This window comes from Misgurnus anguillicaudatus, chromosome 17 (assembly GCF_027580225.2).
Source record: "Misgurnus anguillicaudatus chromosome 17, ASM2758022v2, whole genome shotgun sequence".
Classification (NCBI taxonomy): Eukaryota; Metazoa; Chordata; class Actinopteri; order Cypriniformes; family Cobitidae; genus Misgurnus; species Misgurnus anguillicaudatus.
In genome coordinates, this window is record NC_073353.2 from 20,035,114 (window position 1) to 20,056,268 (window position 21,155).

The window sequence follows — 21,155 nt, forward strand, 5'->3', positions numbered from 1 at the left end:
AACATCATGGTTTATTTTTTACTGTTTCACTTATTATTCCAGCATTTATATTTATACAAAAGTATTTAATGCATTAGCAAAACTGTATCGACAATAAACCAAACACTTTAAACAGAGAGAAAAGCTAAAACAGGGATTTAGCATCCAGCATGCATAAAAACAACAAACAAAAAGTATGATATATATTAAAAACGTAAAATTATACATTTTGAACAAAATTTACAAAACATGTATTCTACAGTGAACAATAACATATGCTTAACAAGAGATGTAGTCTTTTTTCACATTAAAGTCCCTTGTTTATTTTTTTTTTAAATTTTGTATTAAACCCCTACAGATCTCATTAGAACTCAGTTGGCTTTCAATTTGTTGTGCAACACCAACAACTAAAACTATTGTATAAACAAGACTCCTCATATGGCACAGTCATCTTGAGGGGAGGTGCTGAAGGCAGAGCTCCGCAGGAGATCCAGAGAGTTGACAAGAATAAGGGAGCCGGTGATGTGTCTCCAACGCTTAGTGATGGGGTTTTTCATTTTATCCAAGCCTGTGTGAAGTTCTTGAATCACGTCTCTATAGCTGTCTCCAATTTGAGCTGCCCATGTGACCAGGAAATCATAGGCAGGTTTCCACATGGCCTTAGAGAGACACAAAAGCAGATATGAAAGGTTTGCAACACTACATTATATTGACACCTAATTGTGTGATTTTAAATATTTATTATATATTGCAGTGGTCCTAAATTGAGTTTCAACAACATAAAAGTTGTTATGCTTAGAGTAAATGCTAAAATCTAAACCAGTGAAACTGAGAGCATGAGAGCAAGCTTGTAGCAAGATGTTTGTAAATATTTTGTTCCTCTTTTCTTCTATCTTGTTTTTTAAATAAAATTGATTCATGCAGGAATATAATTTTGTCATTTAACTATGTGACACATACATTATTAATTCCCAAAACACAGTATTACTAAACAAACATTTCTATATTATTTCCTGCGACAAAAGTGAGGCTTTTCTGAGTTTTTTTTTACCTCACTTTCCAGCTGTCCTTCACTGTCTCTGTGTGGAGCCTCATATGCATCCATCTGCTGGCGGGAGACTTTAGCCAGTCTCTCAGCAAGCTCTCTCCAGCGACCTGCAACCTCCACGGCTGTGGTCAACAGTACAAAGTCCATGGTCAGTCGTGCAACCAGGCCTTGACAGTCCATCTTCAGAAGTGCCTGAATTACAGATAAAGCAAACCATCTGTTTATTATCACACAGAGGACAGCAGAACATGTCTGGGTCTACTTTTATTCCAACCCATTCTCACCAAAAAGCGTACAAATGACACGCAGTGTCATTATCGTGCAATAGATACGCCAAATTCCGATTTTGCGTGCATATGATACGCCAGTCCTTCCCATTCACTTATATGGCGAATCGTTTCGTGACGTTTTATTTATTGTTTTCTCATTTGTTTTCTGTTTTTTTACCATTTTCGCTTGGGTTTAGGGTTAGAACAACTTTTTGTTATATAAAAATGACATCCTAACCCAAACCCCAACTCTAACCCCAACTCCAAGTGACCATGGCTTAAATATAGATAAAAACATAGAGAAACCTGTATATTAAATAACCTGCTCAAACAAATGTGAAATCTAACCCTAAACCCAAGCGAAAATGGTTTAAAAAACAGAAAACAAATGAGAAAACAATAAATAAAACGTCACGAAACGATTCGCCATATAAGTGAATGGGAAGGACTGGCGTATCATATGCACGCAAAATCGGAATTTGGCGTATCTATTGCACGATAATGACACTGCGTGTCATTTGTACGCATCTTGGTGAGAACGGGTACTTTATTCTGCTTTTTAATTGATTTTTAAGGTAGAAACTAGGTATGCGGTTGGGTGATTTTTGCGAAATTAGACTTATGAGGGGTCATGAAACATTTGGATAAAATAAGTAAATGTAAAGTAAGAGTATCAAAATAAGAAGCATACAGTTACAAACATCTCTTCACGTACTATTTTGCACATGATTTCAAATGACATCATACAAACCAATTTTATTTTTTTCCACATTTAAGGGGAATATTTTCATTAACGTAACTGGATTTGAGTTCTTTGACATGGAAATATTTATAATTAAAACATTTTAAAAATAAAAAGCTACTGGGCATGTTATAAACATTTACAGCAAAGAAACATGTGTTTTTTTGGTGATCATTGATAAATGTAGAGACAAAAATAAGGAATATAAATGTGTCCAAGAAAAAAATTCTTATCCTCCGCAACAATTTTTAATCATTGTTAAAGCCCTCAAGGAACTAACATTTTCAAAATATAAAAAATAAATAAATTAGTTGGAAGGGACATAATTGACTGTGACACTCAAAATGGCTACCAGGTAAGCAGTTCTTATTTTTTCTTTCTAGAAAAATGTTGAAATTTTGTTTGTCATAGTACCTAGACAACTTTATAGTTCTCATTACCGAAACATGAGTTTATAAATTCATATATTTAATCTAATATCATGTTGCGGTAATGATAATTTTTGATCATGATAATCTAAAAAATGTAAATAATTCTATAGGAAATATTTTTTAAATCCTCTAAAAATAATGGTTAAAGTGAGTTAAGACCTTAATATTATATGTGCAAAAAATAAAATTGGCTTCAATGGTTTTAAAAAAATCTGATGCTGGACACCTTTTAAGTCTGGATTTCGACCTGGTTGATGTGCGAACTCAGTAATGCAGAAATTATCTGATCTTTCAATAGTAATATGTTTATGACAAGTGAAGAAATTTAATCTGTGCAAATATTTAACATAGTAAAGCATTCAAACCAAATCTCAAAGTAAACTACTGCGGTTTGAGTCAATGGTATGTACAGTCTGAAATATATTTTGTAGTTTGTAAATAAACTTGTGTAGTATTCTTGTTGATGCCTGTCTTCAGGATCCAATACAATTTCTTTGACTATTTCAAAAGTCTCAATGGATAGAGAACAACACAAACTACAACTATGATTGTAAATCATCTCAATGGTTGATAAAGACAAAGCCCTATGACCAGTAAAGATCACAGTGCTTTGATAAATGTGCTGATATGTGGACAGGAAGTGAGATGCATGCTTTAATGAGCACAATATAATGAGAGCAACTCTAGTCCCATTGAATGAGGGAAATGTTAGGGAGGGATATCCGGTTGTTCAGTTGGCATATACTCTCTCTATTATGTGATCTTCCTTTGCCCCAGAGAGTCGGTGTGACATTTAGGGGCGGTTTCCCGGACAGGGTTTATATTAATCCAGCACTAGGCCTTAGGAATATATATGTAGTTTTTACAGAAATATCTTACAAAAAACAATACTGGTGTGAATCTTTTGACAAAACAATGGCACTGATATATTTTAAGATATGTCAGTGCAAGATGTTTTTAAATTAAGGAAGCTCAAACATGCATTTTAGTCTGGGACTACAGTAGTATTAGCCCTGTCTGGGAAAAAGCCCCATAAATATTTTGTAGCTAAACGTATTGCTTGATCTCTGTAACTACTTGCACTTATTTATATATTTCAATTTTTAATCTAGCATTTTTATTTTTTTCCCTTAAAAAGTATGCCTCAGAGCAGCAGACCATACCACTTAAAACAGCAAGGAAAAATTGAAAGAGGAATTTTAGCACGATGTGTATTTAGCATCACAAAACAATGATTGACGTGTATGCATTTGACAGACATGTTTATCAAACGCAATGTAAAGTGCATTTAAGCTAAACATTTTCTATCCCGTGTCCTTTGCGCTTGCTACCGCAATTCTCTTTAAGTTGAGCAACATGAATGTAATTTTTTATTTTTTTAATGTCTTGTTTGTTCTCTGCCCTTTCACAAGAGTTCGAAAACTGCAGATGTTCAACATAAATTTTAACACAAAACAGCAGCAAGTGCAGAAAAGCACACATTACACTCCCTAAACCTGCTAATCTCTGATCCAGTTCCATGGCTTGGAATGTTTGGAATGACAGGATGTCTGCTCAGAGGGGGAGGAACACAGGACTGATGCCCCAGAAGACATGCTAAATGACCGACCCCAAACAGAAAAATGAGATGAGGGTGAGCCTTGATTCATTTCTCTTTTATCCAGTTCACATGACAATAATACTTTTAGAAAATGGCTTAAATAAGGACTCTACACATGCATGATTAAGAAGCAATATAAACAAACTGACTATAGGTGATTTCATCGAACACACACGCTTTCTCACGGTTACCTGCCTCCCTAAGTTAACTTCTGGTCTGTGTTTGTTTACCTGTCAGGCAAAAATATTTTTGCACCTTGTCTAATTTACTTAAATGAAATACAACACATTTTTTTGTCTCAACCTATTTTTATAATGTTCAATCTGCTTAAATAAATAAAAAACTTAATCATTTTATATTGGGACCACATTAATGATTTTTGTTGCTATTACGTACTGGGCCGAGAATCTGTATTTCACAGCATGCTTTGCATGCAACTGCCTTTGGAGAGTAATTTTTTAAATTAAGTGTTATTTTATTAATTTTTAGAGAAAGACTTTCTAGTGTTTAATGTTGGTTAATCTTATTGATTTAGAAGAGTTTGTGTTATATTTTTACAAATTGTTTGGTTACCATCGTGCAGAAGGGTGGCGCTTGTGGTTAAGTTGTGGATGTGACGTACGTAGTTCTTTAACTGTGTTAATGCCTGTTTGAAGATCAATCTCTTCTCACATGTTCATGCAATGTGTCATTAGCATGCTAACGTGTGCTTATGCTAATTAGTATTATATAGAAACTGACAATTGGTTTAACTAGGCTTTTTTGCTTGAATTCAAGGATCTGTAGCTATTATATAAGTTAGTGTAGTAGTTGATAAACTGTCAAAAATAAAGGTACAAAGCTGTCACTGGGGCAGTACCCTTTAAAAAAGGTCCACTATTTATGTACAAATATGTATCTTTGAACTGCCAATATGTACCTTTGAAGTACTAATATGCACTCTTTGGGTACAAAGGTGTACCTTTTTGAAAGGGTACTGTCCCAGTGACAACTTTTATAACTTTATTTCTGAGAATTTAGCTATGATTTGAAGGTAATTTACTTGTGCTTGTTATCAGAATAATTTACCCTATAGGGAATCTGTTGTATTGATTCTTTGTGGAAGTCTACCGAAAATTAAGTTTGGGCCAAAAAAGCCTGTTTATGTATGTTGTTGCTGCTAAAACCGTCTATAGGAGCAGTGATTAACTGTGTCTGGGTGCAAGTACATGATCTTATAGTGGGATCAGTGCAGAAAAGCTAACTGTGTGTGAATGTATCACATTGTGTACACACAGACTATGTACATTAGTAGAAGTAAGATAACGCCTTTCATGTGCACCTGCTTCCTAGGGTCTCAACTGTGACCCTGTCACATCAGTCAGGAACCTACAGGCAAACAAAATCTCCTGCCTCCAGACTCTGTCTCTTTATAATTTTGAATAACTCAAACCTTTGATAATGCCTCACATTGGTCAGATTCTAACGGGGAGTAAAACATTCCAGCTTACAATCCTGTAATCACAAAATTTAATGACCAAAACCTCTTTCAGTTTCTTGGAAGGAGATTTCTGGGTGTGGAGAGTTTGGCAGTTAGGACGCTTATTCCATATATTTGATGCTTTTGTTTAGAAGCTAACAATAAGAAAGGAAACATCTGCACAACTTAGATTCTCCATCAGTCTTCCGGCATCTTCAAACACAGGTCTATCGTCACGTTTGAGATGGTCGCAAATGACCGTCAAAGACCCTTCCCTAATTTTAGTCAAGCAAAGTGCATGCATATAAACGCATCTACAAGATGCCTAAAATACAACATTAGAAACATCCTCTTTAGATTCCTGTTGACTGAACGGTTTGTTTACACAGTGTCTCCAGAGGCTGGCAAAGGTGGCAACCAGATAAACCTGAATCTAAAAAACACATTTCTACCCATATTGACCGTATGAGTGAATTAGTGTGTGGTTCTTCAGTACATTTATTAGGCAATTGTTGTATTGATAATATGTGACCCTGTCTGTATCCAGGCTAAAGTAATATAAATTAATTATGAGATCAGGAGAATCGAAGTTTGATTTAATCTTGACATGACCTTACTCAGTCAATATGAAAGATAACAATGTTATATTTTCACAGAATGTTCTTCTGTAATATGAATTTATGTAGAAAACAGTAAATAAAAAAATGACTTACAGGTTTTAAAAATGTGGTTTACATGCAGGGCCACATAAATTGCTGTTTTGACTTTCCCACTTCCAGCGCTCATAAAAAACTACTTTCCTCTCAAATATATGCAGCTGAAAGTGTGTATATTCCAAATCCTGTTACAGCACCACTTTAATTCTCTCAACAGACTGACTGCACTAATGAAACTGTGAGCTATTCATCATACTGACATGTGCTACATGCATGATGAATATTGCTACATAAGCATCAATGCAAAACTTGTAAAAAGATTTATATTGTTGTTTAAAGAAATTTTGTTATGGACTTCTTTAAACATGTTGACTTAAAAGGTTAAAGGAATATTCAATTTTCTTAAAAGAAAAATCCAGATAATTTACTCACCACCATGTCATCCAAAATGTTGATGTCTTTCTTTGTTCAGTCGAAAAGAAATTATGTTTTTTGAGGAAAACATTGCAGGATTTTTCTCATTTTAATGGACTTTAATAGAGCCCAACATTTAATACTTAACTCAACACTTAACAGTTTTTTTCAACGTAGTTTCAAAGGACTATAAATGAGCCCAAGCGAAGCATAAGGGTCTTATCTAGCGAAAATATCCACTTTTAAACCACAACTTCTCGTCTCATTTCGCTAGATAAGACCCTTGTTGAGTTAAGTATTAAATATTGGGCTCTATTAAAGTCCATTAAAATGAGAAAAATTCTGCAATGTTTTCCTCAAAAAACATAATTTCTTCTCGACTGAACAAAGAAAGACATCAACATTTTGGATGACATGGTGGTAAGTAAATTATCTACATTTTTCTTTTAAGAAAATGGAATATTCCTTTAACACAAATACCATTGCCGCATATAAATCAATATGGACATTGGGAGTTCAAAAACTTAACAAGCCCAGTCAAGAGGAGTAGGACGAAAGCACAAGGAATTATTATTCATGTAGACCAGAGACGATAAGAGAAAAATGTGGGGAAAGTCTGCCAAACATGTTCCTGGCCGTGTATTTTAAAAGGCCAGTATGTACCTCTAATGTACCACTGTGTACCTTTGACGTACTAATATCAGTTTACTTTTTTAGGTACTGCATGCCCCAGTGACACCTTTTGTACTACAGTATCTTGTACCTTTATTTATGGGCGTATCCTATCCATAAAGGATCCTAATGCTTCAAAATGTCCCACATCATTTCAAGTCATTTAATAAGTTTAGTCCGTCAGCACATTTCAGGGCTGAATGTTTTACGAACCTATAATGCAGGCTTTGCAAAGAGCATGTAATTGATGTATGGGACAGTAATAAACTACTCTGAACACAAAGTATGTCTAATATAACCTCTACTTTATTTATATATCCTAAAGATGCTGTCAATACGCACCCTAATTCCCCAGTGCTTTACCTTCATGAGTTCCTTCTGGAAAGACTTCCTCTCCTTGCCCTCAGCTGCATTGCAGTCCTCCTTAAGCCTCTCAAGAACAGAGGCAACTTTCTCTGGCTCGCTGTCTGGTTCTGTCCGGCAGAAATGTGTCAGAGGCAAATTGACGTAGCCCAGGGCATCAGCAAATGCTCTCCAACTCGCGACGTTTTCCATCAGTATTGTCCGAACTGAAGCGTAGATGTAAGTTAAGCACATGCAAGGCTTCAGCATTTGCTCTAAAAGGATTGTTGTGGTAAGATCAGGCCCTTTGCATTGCGGAGGTTTCACTTTTCCCATGATAAGAATGTTTTTTGCATGCACCAACCCAATTCTTCCATGATAGAAGCCAATGTACCAGTCCTTGTTCCATAAATGTCCTTTAAGTTTGATTTTTTCCTCACTCAAAAGTGTTATTATATCTCCTTTAAGATACTCCAGCAAATACTGGCTTTTGGATTGTCTTATAACAGTTTTCAGCAACTTGGCAAATTTCAGGTTTTTGACAAGCCTGTCCTGAAACACAGGGTACTTTGTGGTCACAGCAAGAGGAGACAATACAATTTTGTTGGCTTCCTTTTTCTTCAGGAAACGCCTTTGCACAGAGCTCCCTGTGCTTGTCTTTGGTAGAGGAGGTGGAGTCTGAACACAAAACTGGGCAAGGATACAGTCATTATCATCCTTGACCTGAATTCGCAACGTAAAGTCGGAGATTTCGTCAGAATCACGGGCTGTGATCATGTAGACAAGGCGGGCCACTTTGCCAAGTTTTATCTGAAAGCCCCTTACGCTTCTTCCCTGTTCTAGGTCTCTTACTTCGAAATTGGACATGTTGGAATAGACGCCGACCTGAAGATCTTGAGGTTTTGTAAGGACAAACTGGTGCTTTCCCCAGAGCTGTAGGATGACAGGTGGAGTAGACTGTGAGTGCTTTTTTACATCACTCACCAATAATGTCTTCGGGGCGCAGTCGTGGCCAAATATAGAGACCACTGTTTTGAAGGATGGGTGGATGTGTTTTGGCCCATATACCCCAAGAGTAACTTTTTTTACGACGTGTTCCCAGACTGTGTTGTAAGGGGCCAACACTTGGGCTTGGGCAACCACAGATACATACATACAAGGCTCTAAATTGTCTAGAGTGACTTGGACCGTATCTCCATACATGTATGCATGTGGAATTGGGACATAAGGCCCTTCCTTGCAGTCGCTTCTCACACAAACCACCTCTGCCGTTTTGCGGCTCTCTATCTTCACCACGACAGATACCTTCATCTCTAAAGTGACAGGAGTCTTGGTCTCCAAGTTACTGAGTTTTACTTCCACCACTGGACTTACAGTTGTACATTTATCATTGTTAAGCTCTAATGGTGGGTCCAGCATGGCCCTCAAAGATATTTGTTGAGTATCACCTGATGCCACGTGGCCCTCGGGGACATATATACTGATACTACTGTTCGGTAGCTGCACCGCACCACCCGAGCTGTCCAGTTTACACACTATGTTGGTCTCAATGGGTTGGGTTTGCCCCCAGCCTGGGTTTTGACCTATGGAGTCCAGATCATGGCAAGATCTTGTCAGTTTACGGTGATTTAACCATGCCGTTTTGAAATCCTCTATACTCTGAAAATGCTCAGGTTTAGGTGATTTCATGCCACCAAAGAAACTGAAAGAAGATTGAGATCCATCAGTCTGGGACTGAAGGATTGATAGTTCTGACATGCTATAGCAACGCTTGCTCCGTAAAAATGGGTTGTCTCTGCGAAACTTCTGGCCAGCCCCTGAGCCGGAGTTAAATAGCCCACTTCCAATCCCATTATTGTTAATAGTGCTGTTGTTGTTTGAGATAGGAGGCGAGAGATTATCAAAACCCAACAGATTTGCTGACTTCTGGTTACCGTTTTGGTCAGGTGTGCTTTGAAGCCCACCATTCAGAAAGGGGTTAGTTGACAACCGCTTATTAATAAAAGGATTTCCATTTTGTGAACATGAATCTGTGGCTTTCGAGAGCCCTGTCCACTCCCCAGAGGTGTCCATTTCTTTCACCTCTTCTGAAGTATCTCCTAGGCTGTCAATCATGCCGCTATCGCTGAACGAGGAATCTCGACAGTTGACTGGCTGGACATAGGCAGCTGGGATGTAGCCCATCTCTTTACTGTTGTGTGCATACCACCACTCTCCACCAGATGTATCTATAACGTAAAGACAGTCTCCCTTAGAGAACTTCAGAGTGGTAAAGCTGGACGGACAGTAATCCTTGATGGCAATAACTTCCCTGACAGAGCTAAATGAGGCAGTGGCATCCAGTCGTAAGGCACTAGGTGTGGGCACTGTAAAATGAGGTAAATATGACAAAAAGTTTACAAACAATACAGTCATTTATCTGGTAGGTATGAGAAGAAAATTTGAACACCTGTAAGGGTGGCTTCTGAGACTCCTTCACTTATATCGATAAGCGCGCCCTCAGATTTGCATCGAGGCAGCGCAGTGCTGTGATTTGCTGTTCGAATGCGATGGGCAGCCATGGTGTGTGGTCCTACAGCACTCCAACTCTGATCTCAGCTTTTCTCTGACATGTTTTCCTCTGTCTGTGAGAGAGATTATTGGCCTTCCATAGTATCTGATGTAAAGAAAAGTGAGAAAGTGATAAGAAATTTAATATATATACAGCCGCGGAAGTATATGTTGTTGGTAGTTGGCAGAATGAAAAAAAAATTACTTAAACACATAGCTATAACTAGTACATTTAGAAAAACTGAAAATAATCTTGTAGTGGTCTCTTAATTTTTTTATGCTGCTGTATAAAGGATTCTTAATTTTATGCAAAATCCAATATCCGTCGTGTTATTCTGTCATCTTTTCTCCCTTTTCCCCCAAAACACAATAAACGCTAGTCCTTCTCTGCAGAATGCAATTAATCTGCTCAACAAATCACAGGGCACCATTCCACGCATTGTAAACAGCAATTGCGGTGCGTTGAATACACACAGAATCCTAGTTTTCCTCATCTACTTTATACTTCGTGGTCAACAAACAAAATAATACTTTGATGGCACTGATAAACCTGTGGTGGTTTTCTGTGACGGGAAAGAAACGTAAGCCATCAAAATCTAATAATTTATGCAAAAGGCACTCGGGAAACTGAAAAAATGTCGGCTGTTGCTTGTTCTCCCGACAGCATCAAGCTTCTGTCATGCTACCACATTGACCCCACGGGATCTTACAAAAAACGTTACATTATATTACTCAAAGCCAACGAAAATCGAGCAGGACAAAAAACATTTTACAGCTGATCGCTTTCAAAAAGTTCAGCAACAACGTCCCAAGGATGACAGCAGCAATGACAGTGTTCTTAATATGGTAAGTGTTTTGATTAATGCCATTAATGTTTATTTTTTATTAGTGTATACCACTAGTCAACTAAATGAATATAACATGGCAAAAATGAATGCACATTTATGTATAGATTCAATAGATTTTTAGCATTTTGAAACAAAAAAATTGTCATGGATTTATTGCAATTGAATTTACTGAAAAAAATAATCAGTTTTTATAATAAATATTTGAAAATCAAATTATGGACTTGAATTTTTTAATGTTATTATAACCTAAAGATGCTTTGTGAAAGTTTGTAACAGAAAATTGTGTTTTTCATCTTGTCACTTCTTAGTATAGAAAACACGTTTTTACCGAAATTAGTCAAAACTGATTTATTGCCTTTTGGAACCAAACTCTTCATATATATTTACGTATACATTTCCATGTATTTCTATTAACATACAGAGGCCACACTTTGCCACTACATGCCTCCAAGTACAGTTAATAAGGTTTGAAATATGTATTCTTGTCCAGACACGTCTGTTTAATTCCTGACATCCTCTTACGCACAAAAGGAGAAAAATGCTGTGGAGAAAACAGGATTTCTTTCCTGGTTTTTTTTTAAGTTTAGAACAGATTTCAGCATGCTTTCTGTAAAGACATTTCTGTAATGTTTTCAATGATTGCAAATCTTTTTGCATCTGAACTGCTACAGCTATATCAGTTTGAGGATCAAACGGCTCTTGCTTTTAGATATCAAAAGTAGCATAGTGTTCGGGTGGAACTGGGAATCCTCTTAAGTCTGATCAGGAACTAAAAAGGCTCTCTAGCAATACACATCAGTGGTTTCCATGGCTACCACCTTAGGGAAAAAAGCACACACAGAGAAGCGCCTTCAGAGAAAATGCCCAGCTGTACTGGGAACGTGTCACATAAACAGACAATCAGACATGTTACAAAACTGCATGAACTAATGCAGTCCATCAGGTTATCATATCATTCAAGCAAATCACTGTTTTTGAGATCTTAAAACTCATATCTCAGTGAAGCCTTACTTTAAGTAAAAGAAAAAGCTATTAGGTTTAAGTAACCAAGAAAAACAATTCTTGAAGAGATACATCACTTTACCACCAAGCAACTGTGTAAAGCATTTCACAACAGAAAGAAACCAGATTTCACAGGATGTTGTTTTGTTCATATATTATTTAAGCATCTAGAGTTTTTGCTTGAAATTCAATTGTGACCCTGTCTGTGAAATCCAGGGCAAAGTCTCATAACCTAATTATAAGATTAGGAGCACCAAAGTTTGATATATTTCATTGATTAGAATCTTTTATATGACCTTACTGAGTCAGTATTAAAGATTGTATGGTTATATTTTCACACACTGGTTTTTACATTATGAATGATTTTATGTAATAAAACAGTAAATCACAAAAATGACCAGCTATGTTTTCACAGACTGGGTCACAAATAGAGACAGTAATTTGTAAACACAATTCATTTAGAGATTAGTTGATACAGAACTGAGCAAAATGTTCCAGAAAACAGGATAATAAAACAAGAAGTTGTGGACAAAATTTCTACAACAATTGACTTTACTTGATTTGATTTTATTTGTTTAAATTGAACAGTAATTTGTTTAATGTTTGAGATGAGGGTTAAGGGATCTGCTCTGTGAAAGACAGAACATGTTCCACCTTTTGTTTTGAAAACAGAGGAAATGCCTGTGAAATAAGGATGTGCTGCATTTCCCTAAACTCCTGTTTCACAATCTTATCAAACTATCAACTTCTGAAAATCTCTGTGGATATAGTGCAAAATGGGAAATGCTTTTTGACATGCATGCAACTTGCCCATAAAACTGAATGTTAGTCATATTCTTTATATTGTATACAATATTTGAACAATATATAATACTTATTAAATGTATAAATACAATTAAATGTGATATTGTATCCTGTTTAAATCAAATAATTTAAAAAGTGTTAAAAAGAAATCAGATTTTCCTCAAAATATGTATATTAACTGAAAGAATTTTCCACGTATTTCAAAATATGAGAAATGAAAAACATTCATATCGTTTAAATTAAACATGATGTAGCACGAGTATATGTTACTTGGAGCTTTTGAGGGAATGTTTGAGCAGATAGTCCTACTGATAACATTTACACTCGTTACAAAAAAAATCACATGGAGGATCAGAAATCTGTAAATTTCGTGCCAGATATGTGAAACTATACTGTCAAGGTTGTTAAAGACCTTTTGTAAGATTGTGAGATAGAGGGTCGTTCACTGTCTCAGAGAGTAAATTTACCGTCTTCATTATGTAAGGCAAGTAACTGTCTCCACCAGCGAGGTGGGTGTACCTCCGACAAGTTGAAACGGATTGTGAAAACATCGAGAAGCAGAAATTTAAAAAGCTATCACAGTGACAAGGACCACTCTTTGCAAGTGTCAAACAAAATAAAATAAAAAATCAACACGATTGTAAAAGTGTCAGAAAACAACATGCAAGTTCGGGAAAGTGCGAGCTGAAAGGTGGGAGGAGACGCGATCCTACATCAAAAATTGATAACGTTATAAACCTAAGGAAGAAATAAAGGAAAAAGTGTGTAAATGATAACTTACTCACTTTATCCAGGTGCAGTACAGTCACTTCGTGCACGAGAGATTCACCGTTATATGCATCTTCTGTTGTGAGCGCGCGCGTCTGTCTGTTTAGCGATTCACTTCACAGCGTGGCGTCATCCGCCGGGAGGAGTTCAGGAAATCAAGATGGACAAACCCTGTTACTGTACTTTCTACAGCTTTATAAACAAATTAATTTTTAAAACCAAATAAAATAATAAATACACTAATTTCTAAAAACTGCTAACACGTTGGAATGTTTGTTTTAGTTGTACGTATTTTATTTAGCTTTTATTTAGCTTAGATTTGATTTGATTTTCACTAGGATTACACATTAGACTAACCATTAAAAAGGTCATGTAGTTATGTGCTTAATAAATTATTTGCTATCTCCCATCCCATGTAGTGTTCATGGTAAATATTTTTATTTTAGTTTCATGCATTTCATTTAGTCGAACAATGTTCAACTTTATTATACTAATCAATAAAAAGAGTAATTTAATCATGTGAGCTTTAAGAAATTCAACTAGTCATAGTAAGTTCAGCCCTTTTGTGCTGTTTAACGTTACATATCTGGCGACCTCTGGTGGGATACGAAAAATAACGTTTTGTTACAGGGGGTGGTTTCCCGGACAGGGATTAGACTAGTCCTAGACTTAAACACTTTAAAGAGCTCTCCAAACTGAAAACAACTTGCACTGACATATCTTAAAATACATCAATGCCCTTTGTTTTACCTCTAAATGCACAAAGGTAATGTTTTTAGTATGGCATGTTTGTTAAAGCTCTATTTCTTAATTAAACTAAGGCCTAGTCCTGGATTAAGCTAATCCTGGTCCGGGAAACCACCCCTAGAAATTTATAGTCCAAGAAATTATCTGGCCTAAGTTCAGAAATCATGAATATTCACAAGTGTAATACTTAAATACTCGCTGTTTGCAGTCACAATTAATAACAAGTGTAACACACATTTGTTTTGCTAATACACGTTTGAGCTTTCTCAACTGAAAATAATTTGCACTGACATCTTAAAATATGCTGTGCCATTGATTTGTCTCAAGATACACACCAACGTCTTTTTCTAAGGCATGTTTAGAAATCTTAAGGTCTAGTCCTGGCTTTAACTAAGCCTGTGAAACCAGGCCGTACATCTAATTTAATTTAACACCTAACTTTTCTTAAAACATAATGGTTTTTCTCCTTTAAGCCGATGCTACATAATTTTGTCAAATGTTGTAATTGTATTGTTAGTTTGCAGCAAAGTTGTGTTGGATTGCAATAATGGAACTGAACTCTGGTTGGTCTGCGAATTTAGAGTTGCACAAAGAGGGCACGACCACTAGATGGCAGCCTTTACTAGTTGATACGTTTGTATTGAATCGTGTTGTAAACTGCCAAACCAAGAATGTCCATATTACTACCCAGTGTAGTGTAGGCCTACAATAAATGTTTAATAAAACATGCAGTTTTTTGAAGACCAATCAGTTCGATGTTAACACGAAATGAGCATTGTGTATCTTCTAAATGATGCAACTAATTGTAAAAAAAAAAAAACAATATGTATGTAATATTATAAAACGGTTAGTTCCAATCCTTGATTCTGATTGGTCAATAGGTGTGCTTTATTCACGATAAAACACTGCTATGACCGCTCCACCCAACGGTTCTATTTAATATCACTGCGCCCTTAGCAACACCCTTAGCAACACATAAACATATAATGAGACAAAGTCTGACAACAGTTTGTTGTTTTTATTTGAGCTTTCATGTTGTTGTTCGCAGTCAGGGACTATTTTTTCTAGCGGAAGGAATGCTTTTATTGATTTAACCATGAAAGTTGCACAATTTTTTTTTTACTTTAATATTGTGTGGTAACCGTTTTATAAAAGCAATAAGGAACTCGAGGCAAGTGCTGTATCGTGAATAAGTAACGGCTGAAGCCGTACAGTCTCCTGAGGTTGCGTATAAATAGCACGAAGTGTAAAACTCGTGCAATACATACGCCAAATTCCACTTTGGCGTGCATATGATACGCAAGTCCTTCCCATTCACTTAAACGGGGCATCTTTTTTGTCGTTTTATATTGGTTTCTCAATTTTTTTCTGTTTTTTAAACCATTTTCGCTTGGGTTTAGGGTTAGATTTTAGATGAGCTTAATAAGGTTATTTAATATACAGGTTTCTCAATGTTTTTGTCCATATTTAAGCCATGGTCGCTTGGAGTTGGGGTTAGAGTTGGGGTTTGGGTTAGGATGTCATTTTTATATAACAAAAAGTTGTTCTGGCCTTAAACCCAAGCGAAAATGGTAAAAAAATAGCAAAAAAATTGAGAAACCAATAAATAAAACGACAAAAAAGATGCCCCGTTTAAGTGAATGGGAAGGACTTGCGTATCATATGCACGCCAAAGTGGAATTTGGCGTATGTATTGCACGAGTTTTACACTTCGTGCTATTTATACGCATTTTCAAAAGACTGGGCTGCTTATTCACGATACAGCACAGCCTCTCGTACCTTATTGCTTACATAATCTAATGGCATTTTTTAAAAATCAACCTGATGCTTTATTTTTTTATTATTTCTGTATTTACAGCAAATAAATTTAGCTGTTAGCATTTTACCTGTTTTAAATGGTTTGTATTTGTTAAAGCATTAAATCTGTGGGAAATGTGGAGCAGTAAATACAATTTTAAGGTTACCTTATTTTTTACAAAAAAAAAAAAAAAAAAAAAAAAACTAGACTTTTGATCCTAAACAGTTATCTTTTTTGAAAACACCCTTCTTCACCTCTCAGAGACAAGTTAATGAACTCATATATAATTAAACAGCATTGATTTTGTGCAGCTGTTCTGATAATTTGAAACACTTTGTGAAGCCTTTATTTCACCAACTTGCCATGTCAAGCATGCGTGTTGTTCTACAAGGCAATCTAGAAGAAAACCGATCGAAACCCATTGAATATAAATTATAACATTTAAAATCATGGCTATCTTAGTCCTTTATGAAAGCGTTAGTATAAAAAGAAAAAACTAACTTCACTGAATTCACAGAACAACTGTTCAGCATGATAACACCCTACATTTTTCGCTCTTTTAAGTGGAAATATATTGATCTCAATGAAGCTATCAGAAGTCTAATGCAGATTTTTTTATTCCTGCTGAGTGACTTAGAAGTGTTTTCTGGAATGCTGAGCCTTTTGATGAACAACAATGATTGTGTGATTATTTGAAGCGCAAACTTTTGAAGCACAGTTAAATGATAAAAGAATAGAAAAATTACAGGAAGGCATTTGAAAAAAACATTTACAGTGACGTTTCTTAAATTGATTGATTTATAGAGTAACAATTGTGAGACCCCTGAAACTAATGCAATTTGGCATATCCAGCTTACCTTCATGTCTTTGGTTTTTCATGAAAACAGGATGGCCCAGACTCCCACACTGGACGAACGTACAAACTCTACACAGAAGGGCCTCCTGGCTCAGCTGAGCCTCAAACTGAGCATCTTATTGCTGTGAGGTAGGGCTGCACAATAAATTGCAAGTGCTACCCACTGAGCAACTATAAACTGACCCATAAACAGGCTAGTCCAAGTATGCTACTTGTAATGACACAGTCAAACAATAGTCTGCCGACCTCAGGGCAGGGGTATCAACTCCACATAGACATTTTTGCAATCATCCCCCGAATATTTTCTTAAATTAATTAAAATCAGAAATGTAAGACTTGGGGACAGATTTCCTAACAGTTTGCGGCCGGCACAAACCATAATTTTGGCGTAAATTTAATAAAAACTCGCAGTGGATACTTAGCGCTGAAAAGGTGTGGTCTAGTTAATTTTGAGACTGACCTTATTGCACATGCATTTCTAGGAGTTTCCCTTTTAGACGCAAAATTTATGAGAGGAGATTAGATGATTCACGGAATGTGATTTAATAATGTGTGCGTGTGTAATATTATTGATATTTGCACTTAAATGGCTGCAATTGTTGCTGATAAGAGGAGGAGTTATTATTCAAAAATTAAACATTTTTTCAGGAACACTGTTAGACTTAACTGTAATTTCTACAGTTACTTACCACAAAATGCCCAGTAAAATACCATCATTTTCTTTTCCAGTTCATTACTGTAATATGCATTGCATTATGGGTATTAACATTTAATTTAAAGTTATTTACTGTATGTTTTGAGTGCTACTGTAGTTGAAAATGGAAAAATAAAATATCTATGAAATGAAATACATTTTATTTGTTATGCTTTTAGCAGTGAAGCAAATTTCAAAATGTGAATTGTTTTTCAGCAGTGTAAATAATTTATTGAGAATTGTAGATAGAAACAAGAAAGGGATTATGGATAAATGCTTGACCGTCAGATTTGAATTTGACCTCAAGACTTCAAAACACTAGTGACGCCAAGATTTCGCTCCTCGGAGTGTCAGGAGAGTGACAGAAGAGGCTACTTGGGGAGTGTAGCGACTCGACTCGCGAGTAACTTTTATCACGTGACTCTGTGACACTGTGATAGTGTTATGTACCTACGACATGGGTGGCCCGGGTCCGATTCCCCTTCAAGGCAATGTATTAACTAGGTTACAGTAAGGGTGTTATACTGTAAAATGGAACTGCGGTAAAGGTGTCATACTGTAAAATACAGGTACTGTAATGGGGCACGTTGCCAGTGAGTTACCGCATATATACAATAAAAAGTCTAACAGTGAACATTATTCAAAAATGTTGTTTGCCAAGCCATTTTATTTTATTTGCTGGAGGAAATAAAAAAGGAGTCACTAGGAGAATTCACACATAGTATTCCAAAACTTCTTGTAAACCTAATTTTTTTGTTTTTCAGTTCTTTTCAATGTACTATGGATTCATTAGTTGGGATGGTTTTACACCCTGCATTTTCCGCTGCAATGTCCGTGGTGCTGAACTCAAGTGCATCAGGCGTAGGATCACCCGCACCTGCAGGAGCATCAGTTCTGCTTATTTGCGACCCTGAACTAATTTGCGCTGCTCTTAGTAGATGGTGTTGGTCATTATAGAAATTTAGCTGTTTAACCTGTGTTTTTTAAATTGTGCCTTTTTAGTAAATAATCCTAAACCGATATTATCACTCCCATTGGCGCTTTTTTTGGAATTGTGCTGTCACGCTTATTTGCCTGTTTAGTTAATCTGGCCTTAGGTCCTCAAAAAAGAGAATGTATGCAAGTATTTTGCAAAAAATTAACCCTTTTAAATACAATCAAACCATATAAACAAAAAAATAAGCATCACGTCGTTGACCCACATACTGATATGTATCGCTTGAATGTGATTTTTAATCTGGTGTCAGGGTTACTGGTTTCAATTCCTCACTGATGTGCTTTCTTGAGAGTTAAATGCAAAGACAGTATGTTTTTTCTCAGCAGCTGCTGGAAATGAATTTAATTCCACTTGGTCCATTGCTGCTCATCTCCGGGGTGCCACTGTCCTCAGGAGTTTGGTACAGCCATAAACAGAACCATCTGATTCAGCCTAGGGTGAGTTAATTAAATGAATTAAGAGTCCTGCTCGGTTGCAACAGATAACTGTGGACGCATGAAAGACTGCAGTCAAGAGCACCTGGAGATTGAAGAAGGTCTGTTTTTGTAGGCTTCTGTGAACAGATACCAAACATAGCAAAAGCGCATTGGAGATATGAAAGGATGCGTTTTTACATGTCCATATGCAATGCCATCTTCATTCACTTGGGGTCAGCAGAGGTATGACCAGTTAAATCATATAGTTTGAAACCACATACAAACCCTCTAAACTTTCTGTTTGGTATTTTACATAATAAAGCTCAACATTTGATATGCACAGGGGCGGACTGGCCATCTGGCAGACCGGGCAGTTTCCCGGTGGGCCGACGTACTTTTTGGGCCGATCCATCTCATACTATTTTTGTCTGAGCAGCCCAGTTAGCGTCTTTTTTTTCCTAGACAGACCGGCCCACTGACATTTAAGCAGCAGCCCATTGGTTATTTTTTTTAAACGACATTAAGCTGGCCCAATGACGGACCAGCCCAGTCATCGTCCTTTTTTTACCCTAAATAGACCGGCCCACTCACATTTAAGCAGCAGCCAATTGGTTATTTTTTTTAATGACATAAAGCTGGCCCAATCACCGCTTTGGTCTCTGTGCAAGCGAGCGTGCAACGTCGGTCAGTTCACGTGTCAAAATAGAGAGAGAGAGATGGAGAAAAAATCTCAAGGGAGGTGCAGAAAAACTGCGCGACAAAAAGAAACAGACTCTTCAGGCAGACGCTGGAAAATAACACAACTGTTTTCTTCAACTCGTGTCGCTGGTGATGATGATGATGATGATGGTGGCGCGTGGCACTGGCAGCACCAGCACGCAAAATGTCAGTGAGGAGAGGGAGAGAGAGACGAGGGAGAAGTGAGTTGCGGTAAGCAGAACTGCTTTCAAAACACAAGTTTAGATAGATACCCCTTGATAAAACCAAGTCAAAAACACACAATTATGGTGATAAAGCTGCAACAAAATAATTGCACTCTTTGCTCTGTGACTACAACCCAGTCAATATTTGACGACACTTGACCATTCGTCAATATGTGACGCGGAGGGTCTTCAATACTATTCTCTTCTCCTATTTTCTTACCATTTTTGCGTCGGTTTAGGGTTAGATTTACATAATGACATCCCTACCCAAACCTAACTCTAACCCCAACGCCAGGTGACAACTGTTTAATTTCGCGTACACTGTTTAATTTCGCGTACACTGTTTAATTTTGCGTAATCTAACCCTAAACCGACGCGAAAATGGTAAGAAAAGTGGAGAAGAGAATGCAACGGACGTCGTAATAGTATTGAAGTCCCCAGTTCGTCAAAAAATGACGCGAAAGGTATACCCTCCGCGTCACATATTGACGAATGGTCAAGTGCGTCAAATATTGACGACATGGGGTGAGACTGTGTTAGTGACTACGAGAGTGTATCTGATTCGTAGATTTTTCGTTGATTGTCTGTTTCAAAACGTGTCATTTCTCTTCAAGCAAAATCAAACAATCCAGGACATCTGCTTACAGACAAAATATATGTTTATTGTATATAACAATTGACAGATAATGTTAAAAAGCTCTATTACTGTAATCACACAAGTTTAGTTCAGTGAATGTAGTAGTGAATACTTTCCTGTAAGTACTGCAAGTAATAATCAGGTTTTAATATTACTGTAAGCAGCACTTGTATTTTGTTAAAAGTCAGCAATTCAATGGCAAATTTTGCCAATTGCACCATCTCTGGTGTCCTGATCTTCATCATAGGGTACTCTTCATCTGCCTCTCAGACTGTTTACAATCCACACAATTGGTAAAGAATACCATTAGAAAAAAGCGTGTACAATTTTGAGTTGTTGTGTTTGCTTGATGACAACTGAGTTGTAGTTGTGTTCATCTTTAGCAGCCTGCCTGTGTTTAGCATTTTTAAAACAAGTTCATTGCAGTGTAAAATGTGTGTTTTACTCAGAAGTTTGTTTAGAGTTTAGCCAAAAGAGTGCATGACGAATGTGTTTAGACCGCT

At 36.7% G+C, this 21,155-nt stretch overlaps 1 protein-coding gene across 2 annotated transcripts; it reads right to left on the reverse strand.

Moving 5' to 3' along the window:
* Positions 1-316: 316 nt before the first annotated feature.
* Positions 317-13,748, reverse strand: sh3bp4 (SH3-domain binding protein 4). Of its 2 annotated transcripts, none has more exons than XM_055215682.2 (5): positions 13,602-13,748; positions 10,062-10,268; positions 7,634-9,978; positions 1,031-1,219; positions 317-638 (listed from the first exon to the last, which is right to left on the reverse strand). In XM_055215682.2, the coding sequence occupies exons 2-5, from the start codon at positions 10,171-10,173 to the stop codon at positions 414-416; spliced, it is 2,871 nt and encodes a 956-aa protein (XP_055071657.2). In that variant the 5' UTR covers positions 10,174-10,268; positions 13,602-13,748; the 3' UTR covers positions 317-413. The 2 variants fall into 2 exon arrangements, with proteins under 2 accessions (XP_055071657.2, XP_055071656.2); XM_055215681.2 differs by having other exon boundaries at positions 13,598-13,739.
* Between the last annotated feature and the right edge of the window lie 7,407 nt (positions 13,749-21,155).